This window comes from Melospiza melodia, chromosome 3, assembly GCF_035770615.1.
Source record: "Melospiza melodia melodia isolate bMelMel2 chromosome 3, bMelMel2.pri, whole genome shotgun sequence".
Lineage (NCBI taxonomy): Eukaryota > Metazoa > Chordata > Aves > Passeriformes > Passerellidae > Melospiza > Melospiza melodia.
Window position 1 is genome coordinate 2,690,220 of NC_086196.1, and position 18,732 is coordinate 2,708,951.

General features: G+C 45.2%; 1 protein-coding gene across 1 annotated transcript in view; it reads right to left on the reverse strand.

The window, feature by feature from the left end:
* The window catches only part of GABRR1 (gamma-aminobutyric acid type A receptor subunit rho1), a 30,682-nt gene that overhangs the window by 10,238 nt on the left and 1,712 nt on the right, over window positions 1-18,732 (reverse strand). Inside the window, exons 2-5 of the mRNA XM_063150644.1 lie at window positions 6,717-6,770; window positions 4,411-4,517; window positions 3,049-3,116; window positions 1,061-1,284 (exon numbers count right to left, since the gene is read on the reverse strand). Coding sequence (XP_063006714.1) covers window positions 1,061-1,284; window positions 3,049-3,116; window positions 4,411-4,517; window positions 6,717-6,770 — 453 coding nt within the window. The remainder of the gene's footprint in view (window positions 1-1,060; window positions 1,285-3,048; window positions 3,117-4,410; window positions 4,518-6,716; window positions 6,771-18,732) is intronic.

Genomic DNA, 18,732 nt, shown 5'->3' on the forward strand with positions numbered 1-18,732 from the left:
GTGCTGAATCAATTTCTCAATTTGCTTTGCCTGTGCATGGGGCTTTTGCTTTACCTAATTATCTGCCTTTATCTCAGCCCACGAGGTTTTTTGTGTTTTACTGTTCCATTTCTCCCTCCCACCAGGATGGAGTGAGGCAGCAGCTACATGGGGCTTAGCTGCCAGCTGGGGTTAAAGCACGACACAGATGCTCCTCACTTAGCATCTCCAAGCATGAAAGTGTTACTTATCAGAAATTCAAAAATCCCAATTTAATAACATTCAGACTTATGTCAACTGATGAACTATTTGGAAAATAAGGGAGAAAGCCAGGGCTGGGACTACCCCTCAAGCCAGAGGACAAAGCAATGTTTACCAAAAATGTTTCCTGCAAAGAGCTTCCACGGATTTCACATGAAAAGTGAGCAAAAAGCAGGAAGAGCCCAACCAAGTGTTTGGGTTGCTCTAACAACACACAGGAGTCACCAAGAACTATACACCCTTGCCCTGAAGCTTCTCACTTCATGTGCTGAAGGAGGTTCCCTCTGCGTTTTTTTGCTTATTATAAAGTGGCACTCAGTATAATTTATACTTCTTCATTATTGCTTTCAAGAATAGAAACTGCAGATTTTGCTAAGCCCAGAGACTTTGCTGTGTAGTGAAGTGGATAACTATAGTTGCCCTGGACTTCTCTTTATTACCAGACACTGCCCTTTTATTTAGAATGTGCCCTGCCTCTTCAGCAGTGCCCGTGGGGATTGCAGCCTGCTATCAGCCTCCCACTGAGCTGCTCCGAGGGACTGCCACGTCTGACTGCAGCTTCCCAACAGGGACAGGGGCTGGCCATGCTCACAAAATGAAGAGACAGTGATGGAGCCAACAATGCTGGCACAGAAACTGGCTTTCTGCAATAGGCACTTAATGTACTCATACAGGCATTTAGATGTCTCTGGAGAGCCAGCACATTCACTCTTTTTATGCCTTTTCTTTTGTATGAAGTCATGCAAAAACACAATACAGGAGTCAATTAAACCACTTTCTCTTTCCACTAATAGCTTGCATTGAGGGAATGCAGTTTTACCTGAGGCTATAAAGCACCTTCCCATCTGGCTGGACCCGCAGCATGACATTGTCTGTGGTGGTGTCGTGGATGAAGGAACGCTTGGAGTGCACGAAGAACATGTCGGGGACCCAGATCTTCTTCACCAGTCTGCCATCAAAGGTCATGCTCTGGTTGTTGGTGCTGGGGAAGGACAGCCTCTCATCTTTCCAGTAGTGCCTCAGGTAAAGAGTCATGGTGAAGTCCTGCAGCAAAAAGGCTCCTGTCACTACTGACACCTTATCAGCACGGTAGGGATTGCTCCTCTCTGGGACAAACCATGAAGGGTAAAGCACCTCTCCTGAGAGCACATCACTCCCTGGGCTGCAAGGAGCATCACCAGCTGCAGCTTGTTTATTCATCAGGTCAGAGAGATTTACTGGGTTCAGCCACAACTCACTTCTCAGGCTTCAACTTAGTACAGAATGAATAACTCTGTCACTGATGTGTCTTCATTTAAAAAGCAAGTAATGATCTTGCTAAGCACCATGGAATTTTTCTAAAAGTTAAAAAGTATTGATTCTGAAAATGTAAAATCTTCTACATTATTATTTTGCTAACAGCCAAAATCGACCCTGAATTTTTTTTTTTAACCCAAGGCCATCTAGTGGTTTTCCCATGTTGATGAGTGTTGCAACATGACATTAGAGGAGGAACAGGGGCAGTATTCAAAAGCCACAGGAACTAATTCAAAATCATAATGTTTGATTAAAAACAAAAAGGAACAAGCTTGTTGTTTGGATTTTGTTTGGATTGGGGTTGTTCTGGGGTCTGGGTTTTTTCTTTAACTTCTAAGTCCTGGATGTTAGCTCTTCCACTCTGCTTTCAAGACCCAAAGCTTTCTAGGGGCCCTCTGGCCACCTTCACAAGCTTTCTCCTCAGCCAGAACAGGTGAAAGCTCAGGATACCCACGGCTAGCTGTCAGGGTGCCAAGAGCACTGGAGTCAGGGAGTCAGCTGGGAGGGTCCCTAGCTCTGGGGAAAATGCTGACCCTTGGGGTCAGATGACTGCAGCTATCCCAGCCCACACAAGAGCTGAAATAGCTGCAGTGAGAGGAGCCTGACATGACACCAGTGTCTCTGCCAACCACCAGCTGTGCCTGGCTCAGGCATGGGAGGAGGTCCAGTGCAGGCTCTTGATCCCTCTGTCTGTTAATTAGGAGCAGAGAGAATCTGGGGCTTCCTGTGAAACCTTCAGAGCTGTTTGACAGTTTTGTTGAAAAGTCAAAACATTTTCAAAAATATTCTGTATTGGGGAGTGATTCTTTTCTGTTTCAAAGCAAAACCTGAGTTACTGAGAGACTCTGTGGGTCACAGAATGTTTGGATTGGAAAAGTGCCCTTAAAGACCATCTTGTTCCAATCCCCCTGCCATTGGCAGGCTATCTTCCACTAAACCAAATGGTTCAAAGCCCCTTCCAGCCTGATCTTGAATGGGATGGTGCATCCACAACTTCTCTGGGCAGTCTGTTTCAGTGCCTCGCCACACTCTGAGTAAAGGATTTCTTCCTTATATCTGATCAAAACCTGCCCTCTTTCAGTTTAAAGCCATTCCTCCTTTTCCTTGGGTGCTCTCTGGCCCCTGACTACCTCAGAATTTGTCCAAAGTGACTATGTCTGCAGCATGTAAGTGCTTTAAAGCAAACACATTCATTGGTCTCCTCAGAGCTTTTAAGTGTGTTATCACTATTTAAAAAAATATAGAAACCCAAATCCTTTGAGACAGTCTTGGCAATGTTTTATCATTCTGTCCTAGAGAAAAGAAAATGACAGATTTCTTCCTTCTGCTTCAAGGGCCATGAAATGGTAGCATGAGGTCAATAGAAGTAATTGCTGGCAGATTCAGATTGAATGTGAATCTGCCTTTGGAGGCTGTGGAGTGTTTGTCCTTGGCAGTATTCAAACCCCATGGACACAAACCCATGTAGCCTGCAGACTTTTGGTCTCCAGAGGTCCCATCTGTGACTCTTACCATGTCCACCTCAGAAATGCTGTCCAGACTTTCAACTTGGACATCCACCCCAACAGGAATTGCAGGGCCTAGGGAAAAAACATAGGAGTTGACAAAGTACAAACCTAGTGAGACAAAGCAATTCCTCTGACTTTACTATCTTACAGATAGAAATAGTTTCTCAGTCTTAAATAGAAACAACAGTAAGCCAATAGAAACTATAAATTATTGGAATTTACAACAAAAATCTCCTAATAACAATTAAAGTCAGTAATAAGACTGACCCAAGAATAATTTTCTCTTTTTATTGTGTTATCCTACATGTGTTCCTTCAAGATTTAAAAGCAACTTTAATTGTTTTTAGCTCTAGTGCTTGAGTCCAGGACTGGCAAGACAGATTACTGGAAGAGGATCCATTCACAGAGAGGCCAGAGGTGGCACAACTAAGGGAGTGTGGGAGATTTTTCCTCACTTTTGCTCTCCTTGCAGGCTAATAACATCCATGAAAGCTGTGGAAAAGAAAGGGTGACAGGAGGGGATACATAGCAGGACACAGGCATGTGCCACTGAGCCTGAGGCTCCTGAGGGGAAGGGTCCAGCTGTGACCCCATGTAATAGGGATTCTGAACTTTTTTCCCTCCTCCAGGCTTTGACCAATCTCTCATATACCTCTGGCAATTACAGTCCAGGAGAGCTGTCAAATAAAATAATGCTCACATTTGTGAACTGCTGTGAAACTGAAATGTTTTTAAATTAATTGAACATGCTGGTATTTGGCATATTGAGCATTTAGTGATAAAATCTTCTTTCATCAGAGTATATAATAGTATCCTGGATTTGAATGACCATCTGTCAGCCAGAAAGGGTAGATAAATTACAACATTCTCTAATCCGATGGGCTGAAAGAAAGTGTGTTCTCCATCCATTTCCCTGAAAGCTTTGGTTGCTCTAGCACACAGCCACCAAACTGTGAGCAAGCATTAACACAGTCAAAATATTTTATTTTGGGTTAGAATTGAGGTAAAAGTGGTACATCATGATTACGCACATGTATGGCCATACTAAGACAAAAACTTAGAATGTCCCACACTATCCAGGTATAAACATAAGGTGTATTTGCAGATTTTCATCAAAGGAAAGTATCACTGAGCAATAGGATTAATATATTGCCTGTTAATCACATTTCCATGCCTATGCTTTTTGCTCATCCAGAAGGCTATTTCACTGAACCTCCATTCCCCCGAGAGTGCCATGAATTCACAACTCAAAAGAACAGAAATTAGAGACAGAAGAGCCAATCTGCTTCTTCAGTGCTGTAAATGTTACAGAATAAAGGAGTGACAGTGTAAAACAGGACCAGTGACAAATGTGCATATTTCATACCTCCAAAACCTGGTCTCATGCTGAAGTCATGGTCATCTATTCGCAGCAGCTGCTCTGACTTCGTCAGGGGAGATTTGGTGATGTCAGGGCTTCGTTTTAAGATTGGGCTACCAGGAGGAGAGAAGCACAGCTATGAGCCCTGGCCAGTGCCTGTGAGAACACGCGCTTGTTTCACTCCATTTACTCCTCAGAACATCCACCCCTTAGAGCATGAGCCTGTGATTGTGGCAGTGGTTGGCAGAATGTCAATAAAAACTGATTCCTGCACTCAGCGTGCAGTTTGGGCACCTGTGATAATTTTAGCACTGAGAAAACATTTGTTTGCTGGCTTTTTGTCCCTGTAAAATTCTCTCTGCAGTTTGGGGACAGTCATTAAAATGTGTGGGCTGGAGGAACAACATGTGTGAATAAGTGGAAAGGAGGAGGCATTCCTGACATTGAGTTATGATGGAGTGTGAGGCCAGGAATTAGGGAAACAATATATCAAATAAGCTACTGGCTGTTGCCCAGGAACAAAATGGAGACGGTCTGGGAAGCAGGCCAGGAGGCAGGCCATTCCCTAACTTGGGATAAAATTATTAGCTTCTGCCCCAGATTTCCATCAAGGATAAAAAGCAGCATTACAGGCCTGGGAGGTCTCTGAGCATTAAAGAGCCTGGGAGGGTAATTCCAGAAGCTGTTGGAGCTGCACCGAATGCTGGACAGAGGAGGCTCTGATTCCCTTCCACACCAAAATGCAAACTGCTGTTCAGTGCCCCAGTGCTGTGGCTGGGATGGTGATGGCAGCAGCTCCTTGGTTGCTCCCTTGTGTAGGGGAAGCCTTTGCTGCCCTCAGAATGAGCCACTTGGGTGGCAGGAGGGCTCAAAAAAAGGAGGAAAGGTTTTGCTGGCTCTTAATTTTAGAAAAGGTGGCACATTCAGAGAGGCACTCATCTGAATATACGCAAGACAAGTAAGTAGTAAATTAAAGGAAAACCGGCTGACAAAGAAACTTGATGAAGCAAAAGTTCCTGGGATAAAGTTTCTCATAAATGAGACTGCTTAGCCATGCTGGGCTTCTCAAAGACTTGTTGAAAGTTGTACAAGAAGCCAATACAACAATCTCCTAACAGAGGCCAGCGGTGTTGACAGCGACTCCTCTCACAAATCCTTTATCCGGACTTCAAAGAAAGATGCTTAGACTAAGTTCAGTAATTGCTAAGAGGTTTGAGTTGTCTACTTCCATCAGTGAGTTCTAGTCATGAATTATCCCTCAGGCACTTTAAAAGCTGGCCCCTGCTTCTGCTTGAGGTTTAGTCTGGCTTCTGAAAGACCTGTGAGTGCACATTAGGGAAGGTTTATGCCTGTCCGAGGCAGAGGCCAGGGGCAAAGCAAACCTCTGAGAGCAGGTTTGACAGTGCTCAGAAAGCAAACCTTTGAGAGCAGGTTTGACAGTGCTCAGAAAGCAAACCTCTGAGAGCAGGTTTGACAGTGCTCAGAAAGCAAACCTTTGAGAGCAGGTTTGACAGTGCTCAGAAAGGTGCTTTCTCCCTGCCAGTGGAAGTGCAAAGAACAAGTGGCATGATGGAGAGCCCATGGAAGGGCTCTTGGAGGGAAGGAATCCAGAAGGGATTCTTGGAGGGAAGGCATCCACTGACACTGCACCACACGGAGCCTGAGGGGATGTGGCAACTGGCCGTGGCCTCATGCCCCAGCCCCGTGAGGGTGTCAGGCAGGGGGGCTTCCTCTGGGGCCTGCTGGACCCCGCTAAAGGTATGGCTAACACCTACAGACAGCTGGTGAGGCAGAGTGGAAATTTTCCAGAGTAGAAATCTATTTTGATTTAGGTGAAATGTACATCTTTGAGTTAAGTCTGTAGCTTGCTGTTTAATCTGACTGCCAGCTCTTGCAAAGGGCCTGTGCTTGGAGAGACTGCTTCAGCCGAAAGACAAGAGATAAGGCGGGGGGGCAGACAGAGCAGGGCAACCTGATCCAAGAGTTCTTTCTGATAAAGAAAAATTAGCAGCAAGTGTCACGCAAAATCAGTAAAATGAATATGTATGAATTTATTGTGAAATTGTATGCACACGTATTTGAAAGAGAGATAAAAGGGGATCTGGAGTTCCCAGCGGTACGCATGTCATTTCAGGAGAACGATTCCCACATGCGTCCAGCGCTGTAATAAACATACCAGCTTTACAACTTTCACAAAAGTTGTGAAGTTTGTTTGCTTCCACAAATCACTGGCTCGTCCGAGCGGGCCCCCCTCCCCTGCCCAGCCCAGCCACGGCCCGGGCCTGCAGCGGCCTCCTGAGGGCCCTGCTTACCTGCCCTGCTTGTGCGCCTCGCCGTGGGCTTCCCGTCGCTGCCGCTGCGGCCGGCTGCAGGAACAACGGGAAAAGGGAGAGCTGAGACAGGTGGGCACAGGCAGGCGGGAGAGGATGTCAGGAGGGAGGCACCGGATCCCCGCAGCTTTACCTTCTGTCACATGTGAGAAATGGTGCTTACCTTCTTTTGCAGCCTTTCACCAAAGGCGGGTGTCAGGCTGGGCATGGCAGAGGATGGGGAGGATAGGGATGCTCGGGCTCACAGTGGAGACAAGGTAAAAATTATTTTTGTAAGGTGAGACACCTCTCTTTTTGACTGTCTGGCAAAGTACCCAAGCAGGCAGCTCAGGTCCCACCTGCCCAGCCTTGGCTGGCAACACCAGGGGCTTTGGAGACAGCAGCTACCCTTGAGGGCACAGCCATTACACCTCCAGACCAGACTATTTTCACTGTCTGTTCACAAGAAAAGATTTTCAAATTATTTTGGAGGGTGGTGGGGGGGAAGAAAAAAAACCAACAAATTGTTTCTGGCTTCATACCTCTCCCATCTGGCTGTCAAGAAAGGTCTTGTCAGGTCTTTGGCCAATATTTTATTTAATCATTAAAGGCAAGAATATTGCTTTTGGCCATGTAAGTGCTAGCTTGAGCAAAAGTAACATTTTAAACAATTAACAGTTCTAAGTCATCTTTAACTAAAAGTAAAAAAATGAGCTTCTCTATGTAATAAACACTAACTCAAATCAACTCTGCTAATGAGGCTTTTTGCCCATTAGCATACATTTCAAATCCCTCTGTAGAGACTTAGAGTGGCAAAACTTTTTGCAGTAATGGTTGACAGCACCTGAGCACCATTGTCCCTTTGGTGTGTAGTGGAGGAAGCCCAGGCCTTGTGAGACAGTTCTTTTCTGGGCTGGGAGCATTCCAAAAGCCAATAGTATGGGAGGGAAATTCATCCTGCTGCTGCCACAGAGAAGCAGACAACCAGGTCAGGAATGGGCACATGGGGCTGTAGTACTGACTCACCCTGAAGTGAAGAACTGGAAGAGTAGGATTTTTTTTTCCAGGATCTACTCTGTGTTTCCCAGAGGAATTCTAGGAATAAGTGCACAGGCATATGAGTGTTTGGGGGGGTCTTTGGGCCATGCAACACCATTGCCATTAAAAGAAGCAGCTTCTGTGGCACTGCTTGGACCTGGGCATCACAAAGCAAAACACTTGCAAATGCAAAATGCACTTTGTGGAGCCTTCTGCCTTCTGAGACACTCTGATATGTCTCACTGCTGCCTGCTTCTCATCTGCTGGCTGTCAGGAAATAACTTCTTGTGTTTTGGGGATAAGCAGATTCTGGCAACAAGCTGACCTATTTACATGACTTTAAGTGCCCTAGTAAACTCTTGGCTGTTCAGGAATAATGCTGGTGTTTGAACAGGGATGAAGCAGGCCATGTTCTTGCAATTTCTAATTTTCATTTCCCTTGTAGGTCTTATCTAATGCTTCATGGTGGCCCTGTCCCTATTCTGCTTGTCAAGGGAGACTTCAAGGCATGGCCATCAAGGATTTGTGGCCAACTTTTCCCCATCCTCTGCACTCAGCAACCCTGGGTGCTTTCTTTTATTTCCTCCAGGTGTTCCTCTCTCTCCTCTAAAGTTAACTTTATTTCCCTGCCACAGACAAGCATAAAATGTCCCCCGTGCTCCATCCACTGCAGAGTACTGTGTTCATTTGAGCTTTGGTTTGGGTATTTTGCTTCTTTTTGCCAGTCCTGTTCCCCTTGCCACAGCTCTGTGGCAGCAGAACATTTTTACCTGTTACCCTGTTACTCCAATTTGAAGCCCCATTTCTTTCTACTCAGTAAATACCTTTTCTGTTCTGGTTCCTGGGGAGTCCTCTGCTGGCTCAGGGATCAATGGCAGCTCCATCGTGGCACCCCATTACCCTGCCTGTCTGGGCTGTGAATCAATGGAAAGCTGCTGTGGCTTCTGCTGTTGCTGGGTGTTTGTGGATGACAGCCTCAGCCAGGAGATTCAGCCCAGACATTGTGCACAGATTGCTCAGCACAACTGCCTGTGAGTGTCCCTCCTGCTTTCACTGGGATGACAGGCTCCTTAAAACTAAACAATTATTCCCAAGGTAAAATATACTGAATAATGAACAACCCTTTTTTTCCTCCCCCACAATGTTAATACTTATCTCCTAGCAGCTACAATGCCAAAAGGCATTTCATGTCTCATGAAGGTCACAGAGATACTTTGTGAAAAAGCAACAAGTGGAGCAGAGTGGCATTTACTCACAGTGCTCCTTGTGCATTGCTAGAGCAGCTCTCGGGCCCCTGAGGGCAGCTGGGGTGATGCAAGCTCTTCAAAGTCCTTGTTATTGCCCCAGATGTACCCCCTGCTTCAAGGGATCTTGAGATGCCTCTGCCCCAGAGTCTGAGGCTTGCTGGGGCTGGGAGGCAATGATGTGGCTGAAGTGTAGGATAGCTGGGGAAGAAAATCAGCCAATCCAGATTTTGATCACTACTGCTACAGACACAAGGCAACAGGCAGTTACCCTTTTTGTATTTTAAAGCATGATGTTTCCTATTGCTCTAATAGCCACTCCAACACAGCAAAAAAGGTTGCAGGGTTAGGGTTAACAGTGTCTAATTTCCAGAAGAAACAGTCCAACCCTGACATCTAAAGGTCCCAGCAAGCATTTCCAAATGCCCAACTTCACAGGACACGTGTCAGAGGAATGTCAGATCCACACTTACAATATGCACCCCAAACCCCACAGTGTTCTTCATTCTTCATCTTGGAAATAAGATCTTTTGGAAGCAACCAAAACAAATGTGCGAGAGGTCATTACCCACCATAGCATTTTAGTTTGCAGTTACTTCTGCAACATACATTCCCCACCTATAATCTCACAGATCAGTTGATCCACAGACCTCCTTGCCACTGATGGAAGGCAACGGGGGATATGGAGCTTGTTGAGCCAGTTTCCAGCAAAAAGTAAAGAAGGTGATACAAGTCCCTCGTGGCCGCCAGCCATGCCATGGCACTCAGCTCTGGGCCCCCCCATCCCTGAGTGAGCAGGGTGGGCAGCTTGTGCTGTGCCTCCATCCTGCGCCTGCTGTGCTGCACACACGTCATGCCATGATGGGCAAGGGAATGCCAGCACCCACGTTCTGCTTGGTCTTCCCATCAAATTACATCTGGACGAGGCAGGAGAGGGCAGTGGAGGCAGCACAAGTCTCCACAGGGAGCAAAGTCTTGGCAGGATGAACATGGGATTGACAAAGGTGTATTGGTTAGATCTGTTAGAAGTGTAAAAATCTTATTAAATACCTATTAAATGCCTACATATTTGGCTTTGATCTCCCTGTTTTATGACCAGTTATTGACTGGGGTTAATACATTAGCATCCTGTTAAAGGCCAAAACCAGACTGGGGAATGCTGGTTTAGGGAATGGGGGAGAAGCAAAAGGAACTGGGGGTTGTTGGCACAAACATACAGGAGGTTCCTGCAGGGAAAAAGTAGGGCAGAGACAAAGGGAGCTGGGATCTGCAACAGTGCCTGTGCTTTGGGTGAGACTGAGAAGAAAAGAGGCTGGATGGGCAGAGGTGGGGAGGGAAGATAAACATTGGGTAATAATAGAAGATATCAGAAGGAACAGAGAAGGGAAGGGAAGGGAAGGGAAGGGAAGGGAAGGGAAGGGAAGGGAAGGGAAGGGAAGGGAAGGGAAGGGAAGGGAAGGGAAGGGAAGGGAAGGGAAGGGAAGGGAAGGGAAGGGAAGGGAAGGGAAGGGAAGGGAAGGGAAGGGAAGGGAAGGGAAGGGAAGGGAAGGGAAGGGAAGGGAAGGGAAGGGAAGGGAAGGGAAGGGAAGGGAAGGGAAGGGAAGGGAAGGGAAGGGAAGGGAAGGGAAGGGAAGGGAAGGGAAGGGAAGGGAAGGGAAGGGAAGGGAAGGGAAGGGAAGGGAAGGGAAGGGAAGGGAAGGGAAGAGAAGGGAAGAGAAGAGAAGAGAAGAGAAGAGAAGAGAAGAGAAGAGAAGAGAAGAGAAGAGAAGAGAAGAGAAGAGAAGAGAAGAGAAGAGAAGAGAAGAGAAGAGAAGAGAAGAGAAGAGAAGAGAAGAGAAGAGAAGAGAAGAGAAGAGAGAAGAGGCATCAGACTCAAACAGTGCCTCATCATTTTGTGGGATGACTCCTGAGGCAAAGAGAGCCTGGACAGCCCTTCATGAGTAGTGGTGTCCCCTCACCACAGAGTGGTGCTGGACAGAGATAATGTCCTGCTCCTGGAGACATGTGAGCCTTGCTGGGCTAAAGAACTTCCCAGCCTATGTTCCAAAGGAAAAAAGAGTGTTTGGAGTGGGGAGTTCACAGAAAGTTCCTCCATAGAATGCCTTATGGCTTGCAAATGAATTGGGAAGGCTTCTCAGCAAGCAGGAGATGCTGGTGGATAGGTGGTGCAGCAGGTCCAGGTGAAGACTGAGAAGTCATCCAGAGCCCAGAGAAGAGCTTTGCAGGGGGAGGAAAAGTGAGGCAGCTAAATGGGAAGAAAACCCACCCAGCACCTGAGGGAGAAAAGAGCAAAATTGAAATGGGAGGAAACTGCTTTTACCTGGTGACATGCACTTCACCAGACATGATCCACTGTGCAACATTAATTACCCAGGGATAATGTAGGATAGAAACCCACTAATTTGTACTCAAATTGAGAGACATGCAAAGCCATGAGCTGTAAACAAGACTCTAAGAACTGAGGAAAATTTATCATGACATGTTTTTGTTGGGGGTTTTTGGCATTTGTCAAGCCCTTATTTGTTTGTAATTATTTTGGACTATGTGTCCTTATGATTAGTAGGTTTAAAGATTGTGAAGAAAGGTGATACATTGCTATCATAATATATAGCGTTAAATATATGAAAAGAAAGGGGGAAATAGCAGTATTTTTGGTCTTTACATTAGAAGTCTGAGAAACTGTGGGATTCTGAGGTCTTCTACCATCTTTTTTTTGAGTGATACAGAAAATTCAATGAGAACCCCATTTTAGTCCATTCTTATTTGAATACAGGTCAGTCTCAGACTCCAAAATAAGCAGGAGACATTCATGCACCCTTTAAATGTTGCACTTCTTTTGCTCTTTGCCTGGACATAAACACTGACTAAAGAAAAAAAGGGAACATACACACACATATGAAAAAAAGGGAACATACATACACATATTGATAACTCACAGAAAAGTTGTGCCACCTGAGGTCCTGACACTGAACCTGATATTGCAAAAGTGGAAGTGCCCCTATGTTGCAGCAATTGCATCCAGTGCATGGGTGTTTGTTGAATGTGGTGTTACATATGTTGAAAGGAAGAATTGGAGGAAGCAGAGGGCCCATCCTGCCAGCTAGGAGGAGGCAGGCGTGGTGCCAGGACTCAGCCAAGTAAGAAAGAGAAGCAGATGAAGGGAAGGGGAGAACTAATGGGGCAATGCAGAACATGCTGGAAGGTTTCATGTCTGACCCAGTCTCAGAAGAAAAGCTGACTTGCAAGCACAGCACAGTGTAGATCAGGGAAGGACATTTAAAGGAGTATTTAGATAGTTTGAGGTATTTAAGTCAGCAGAGGCTGATGACATTACCCCAGGAGCAGTGGGAGTACCAGCTGCTACAGACTCTGAGCTGTAAGCCACCACCTCCAAGGATTCCTCAGAGGTGGGTGATGCCCCTGGGAGAGCGTGAGGGTGAAAACAATACCTGGTTTTAAGAAGGGTACAAAAGAAGGAGGTTGGAGCTTTGAGATACGAAAATAAATTGACAAACTCAAGTGATCCATTGGTTTGTCCCGCCCCCCACCCCAGGGAATAATGAGATTATAAAGATCAGTCAATGTGAATCTTTGCAATAATTGACGTCAAACCAGTCTAATGTCCTGTCTGATGGTGTAACTGGCTGCCTTAGTGTAAGCAGGAGGAAAAGTAGATTTAAGTGAGGTTTTTAGTATTTCATTACTAAACAAGGGAAATAGGGTTGAGATGAAGCTGTGACTTTGAACATGTCTGAAGTACCTGGGCTAATGTGATGCCATTAATTTGCTGCTGCTGAGAGACACTAAACAACATTTCACAGATTTCATCCTGGAAACAGCTGGTCAATGTTTTCAATAGTAGGACAGATGACAGAACTATAAAACTCAGGCATGAGGGCACGCTTGAAAGAGAAACAGGCATCTGGGGACCTAGGGTCCCAATGCAAAGCCACAATGTGTTAGAGAAAAGGTCTGATGCCTATACGACAAACTGCAAGAAAAGATAGCACTAAGAACTGCGTGGAATATGGAGAAATAAATGTATAAATGATGAATGGGGAATAAGTAGGCAAAAAATTTTTAATTGTAATAGAATAGAACAGAAAAAGCATAATTGTAACAATTCTGCTGTTGGGGCAACGTTAAGAAATATTCATCTTGGCACAGGAGCAGAGATAGATTTAAAGTAAATGGATTGAACAGTAACAAGTCAACAGGCATTTACCCAGAAGAAAGCCAAGTAAGAAACTGTTGAATAAATAGTCAATGGTGACACAGGACCGGAAGATGGCAGCTTTCAACTTCTTTGGGACTCTAAAAAGCTACTGACTGTTCCACTGGACTAATTAGCTACAAAGATAGCAAAAACCACCAGAAGTAGACACCAGATAAATATAGTATGTATTGAAGAAGAGTTTTCTTGAAGGATATTATGCCCTTTAGAAATATGGAAACATTTAATTTGGAAAAGACCTTTAAAAACCATCAAGTCCAGCCATCAACCTGGAACCACCAGTATGTTCATCATTAAACCATGACCTCAAATGCCATATCCACGTTTTTTTAGCATTTCCAGAGATGGTGACTCCACTGCTCCCCTGGGAAGCCTGTTTCAATGCTTCACAACCCTTCTCACGAAAATATTTTTTCTATAATCTAATCTAAACCTCTCCTGGTGCAACTTGAGGCTGTTTCCTCTTGTCCTGTACTAGTTACCTAAGAGCAGAGACTGGTGCCCACCTCACTACAACCTCCTTTCATGGAGTTGTTGTAAAATAATGGCCTTCTCTAAAAAGTTAGTGCCTTGTAGACAAGAGTAATCAAGATCACACATTGTACCACAAATTCCAAAGGAATGTTCACAGGGTCTTCTTGTAAAGAAATCAGAAGTCAGAAAGAAGTTCCCCACACGTGAATGATTACAAAACATGAAAAAGAGGAATTGTGCAGAGTTTTTACCATGAAGAACGTTTCCCAGTGTAGTCCCATGATACCTATGATAGGATCATTGATGTTCAATAGCTTTATAAATTATTTTGGATAAAAGAGTAATTACTGGAAACAATATTTACTGAGGACATGTAACTATTCAAGGTAGTTAAAATCAGAGCTTTGGGTGAAGAATTGCAGCAGATTCCCATGACTTCAGAACAATTCAGTGCTAGCAAATTCAGAAAAGTGTACATTGATTTCTACTTTGTATTTTTAACTTTTTCCATTTTGCTTTCAGAAATGATGTCAAAATAGTGATGGCCTCCAAACCAACTGCTACTGCTAAAGAAGTGTCATTGTGGTATTTCTGGGTAAACATCAGCTTAATGCTGCACAGTGCCCAAGAGGACAAACAATGGTTCAGCATTATTGGGAACAGAGCAGCAAACCAGGCAGAAGCCATTTCAATCGTGTTAGCAACACCAAGGCAAGTCCACATCTCACATATCCAATGTCCATAGCTAGAAAAAATAGCTGAGTAAGAGGAGAGATTTTGGAGGTGAAGAAGCCTTCCAGGCAGGCAGAGCAGGGCTCTCAGAGTGGGAAAGGAGAAGTTGGCCAAGTGATAATGGTGCAAGCATATGAATTCAGGAGTAGCTTGGTGCAAGTGGGCAGGAATCTGTCACTCAAGACTTTCCACAATGCATAGCAAGGAGAAGAAATTTGACAGAAAGTACATAAGCATGGCATCACACTGTGAAATTCACTCTGAAATCTGTGAGTGCTTTCACAGAAGTGAGTTTGGAAGGTGACTGAGCATATTTTAGAAGAAAAACCATCACCATTTCAGATGTGAACTCAACTCTGCAATGAGAAAATCAATTTATTTGCACTCAGGAGGGAAGAAATTACCTTGCAGCATCTTCAAATTGGTTTGGGTTTTTTTTTTTTTTGGTTTTTTTTTGGTTTGGTTTTTTTTTTTTTTTTTGGTTTTTTTTTTTTTTTGGCTAGGCTTCACACAGCCTGTTATGTCTCCTCACAACAGCTCATAAAACACATTGTAGTAATGGTGGGCCAGAAGAAAACATGAAGCTGCTGATCCTGAGCAAGTTGCAATGTTACCTGAAGCTTCTGTCATTAGAGGCCAAGTAAGGCTGAGGAGTACTTGGGTGTATGAACATGGCTACAGAAGTGCCAGTAGAGGCTGCTCTGCCACCAATGAAACTAATAAATTTAGGAAGCTGTGTGGCACATGGACCTGAGGCAAATTCTAGAAGGGGTGAAAGGAGGCTGGTTATAATGATGAAAGTAGAAAATAGAGTTTGCAAAGCATCATCACTTGCTGTGAGAAGCAGAGGGGGACACTTCTGGCTGGTCCAAGAAAAGGAGCCATGCACAATTGAAATTTCTTGAAAGAACAACAGGGGTGGAAAGGCAAATGAGAGAAAGAGCAAAGCACTAATGAAAAATAAGCTAATGTATAACAAGATAAAGAAGAGGTGCATGGTTGGAGGGAAGAAAAGGCTTTGAAGTAAGCCACAAAGTAATACGAAGTTGAAAGCAACAGGGTAAATCTTGGCAGGTTTGTGTGACAGGGGCAAGGGATGGGGGGGAAAAAAATAGGTAGGTGAAGCAGAGGGCAAAGAAAGGGATGAGAAAAAAAAAAAAAAGAGAAACAGCTTATTGAAGAAGAGGAGAAACCTTGAATGAGGGAAAGAAAAGGAGTGAAGGAGATGAAGAAAAAAGGAAGAAAGGGGAAGGCAAGTTACTAACTGGGGAGATGGAGAGAGGGAAGGCAAGTTACTAACTGGGGAGATGGAGAGACACCACTTGCACAGGTCTGAAGTCCACACTGGCCTCTTGCTCTCCTGAGACCCAGCTCTGCTGGAGCAAGTGGTGTCCAGACACAACTCAAGCTGATCCCAGAAAGCCATGCCTTGGGAGCTGTGGGCTCACTGCATCTGCCTCACCACTGATAATGTGGCAATGCCTTCACAGGCATTTTACAGTCTTACCATGCACTCCCCAAGTGTGATCTAAAGACAGCTTGCATTAGCAAGATTTGTTTATGCAAATGGGTTACTATTTGGAGATAAAAGTGAGACAAAATTACTGGTCAGGTAATGGTAGAGGCATGACTAACAACACGAAGTGAATCTCAGGTAAGGTTAAACAAATATGATCTCTAGACCTTTTACAATGGAATCTCTTCTCTTGAGAGCTGTTTGACTGAAAGGTGGTGTTAATGCTGTCCAGGGAGATTTTAGTGTTAAAAGAGATTTTTTTTCCCCCCAGCAGTTAGCTCTGGCAGAACAGCATGGCTCAGCTCCAGGACAGTTCTTTCCCTGTTGCTCATCCTCTCTAGTAGATTCTGCAAGTCTAATTAGCAGCACAGGCTTTGGCCCTTTTGTTGGCACAATGATGTTTGACTTTTAGTGAGCTTTTGCATCATTCTAGTGACCCCCCTCCTCCGAAGCCTGGTGGCTTTCCAAGAGCCTGAGCAGTTGGGAAAACAGCAGACAGCTCTCTTGCCAGTGCTCCAGAATTCAGCTCCTTTCTGTAGGAGTTTTGGCACCCTGAACCCAACAGGCAGAAAAAGCCTTGCAATCCCTGTTGGTTTTGCACATGGCTGACTGCAAACTGTGAACGGGTCTGCAAGGTGAGAAAGCTTTTATTTTTATATTGCTGCTCTTTGAAGTGAAATTCCTTTGAGGTAATTTGTCCTGGAGATTAGCAAAAATAAGTAGTTGAGTCTTTGACAGGCACACAGACATTTTTACAGTGAATTACAAAATTTGAGGGCTCTGTAGTAAGTCCCATGCAATAAAGCTATCTACTATGTTGCTTTCCCTGTGACTGTCTGCATACTTTGACCTAGATTGATTTGCCATTTTCTTGTCACACTATGTCCTAAAGCCTCAGCAGCTTTATCTAAGGAATTATTTGGGACCTTTTTCAAAATTCATGTTATGCAAACCCAGTCCTCATAAGACTATGGTGCATGCATGGACTCTCATGGGCAAAACCTCTCCTGTCTGCTCGCTCTTCTTCACAGCCCTTGTGTCTCATGCTAGACAGGGGTACCTGCAGTGAAAAATATTGTGACAGAGAAGGTGTCTGACCCTGCAGCTCCCCGTGTACTCCACTCACCAGATCTCTAGAATGTGAAGGCTGTGGATGTGAGCTCAGCTGGATCTGGGCAGGTGAGAAGAGAAACCCTGGAGCTGAAAACTGCAGATCCAGTGGTGAGTTTTAATTTGAAAGCAGAGTTCAGCGCAAATGAGTCTCACCTGGAAGAAACTGACACAGCATCTAAAGAAACGAGCTAAAAGCCTGTGTATTCCTCCATCAGCGGCACCATGGCAATCAGGAGCAAAGCTGGACACGACTGTCAGAGACAGCAGGATGCTGGCAGGTCCTTACAGCAGGTGCCTCTGCCGTGTGCCAACACCGGTGGCTGGCCCTGAGCCCTGGCACTAGGGCAAGAGGATGATCTTGTTGTTCTGTTGGGATTCTGGGGGTTAGGGAGGTCATGGGTGCAAATCAACCCATCCTGAGCGTCCTGTGGTGGTGTGGAGACAGCCTTTTCCATGTCAAATAGATTTTCCCATCAATCTCCACTGAGGCCTTTGTCTTTCTTCAGAAGGAAAAGGCTACAGTGGAGGGATGGATTTCCATCCTGGTCCTTACCACAAGCCTTAAGGAGCAAGAAACAAGAGTGTTTAGAGAGGAGTAAAGAGGTCAATTACTCTAACTTCTCCTGCATTCAGAGCTGGGTGTTGAAGGGAGGGGGAAACAGAGTCAAATCCAAAATGTTCAGGAGTAATGTTCTCTGCAAGTTTTTCTGATGTAATATACCATCCTCTGTTGCTGCAGAGGTTGTTACCGTCCTCTGGATCCTTTTGAATCCAGGGTCTAACTCTCTGATGGAAAAAGGCATGGACTTTGATTGAAAGTGCCAAGGAATCATGGCTACTTCAAAACTGTTTTACATAACCAGCATCTTAACATAAGAGACCACCCCATGAGAGCAAAGAGGCTTGGCTGGACCTCTGAGATGAGGTGTTCTGCCATACACAGATGCCTGGTAGTGTTGGGCAGGCATGATCTTCCACTGGGAGATCCTGACAGCAGTCCCAGAAGGTCAGGGGGATTACCTCTGCATACAGCACCTGCTGGAGGGCTGTATACTGCACCTAGTCCTGATGTCAATCCTGAAAAAGCAGTAAAAGGACAGAGGAAAACAGCCAAATGGCCAGGTCAAAGCTTGGGAAATATTCCACACTGAGAAATGCAAGAAGCCTTATCTCCTAAATGTATGTAAGCAGAGATGAGTGGAGGCTTGGTCCAACTGCAATTACCTTGATGGAGAGGAGACAAGGTAGCACAGAACAGGACCAAACAGATGGAAGCCAGAGTTAAAAAATACTTGCAATTCTGTTCTGAATTTGACATTGAAGGTTAGGGGTTTGGCACAGAAGGGTTTGTTGTTTGTGCTTCGGAAGAAATCCTAAGGTCCTGTGGGCATCCTATGGATGGCCATAATCATCTTTTTTTACCCTACATGGGTGTCTCACAGGCTGTGCCATCACAGGGCAAAGTGGGCACTGTGCTGGGCACGACACTGCTGATGGACAACCAACCCTACAGCCACAGGCCAGCTTTGCTCCTCTCCCCATCAGCTCTCCTCAACATCACTGTGCCCTACTGAGGAAAAAATAGGCCAGAAATGCCCTCCCAGGCCAGTGAGGTCATGCTGGGAGGGCAGTGGAGCCAATTCTCCAGAGCCACACCACCTCAGGGCG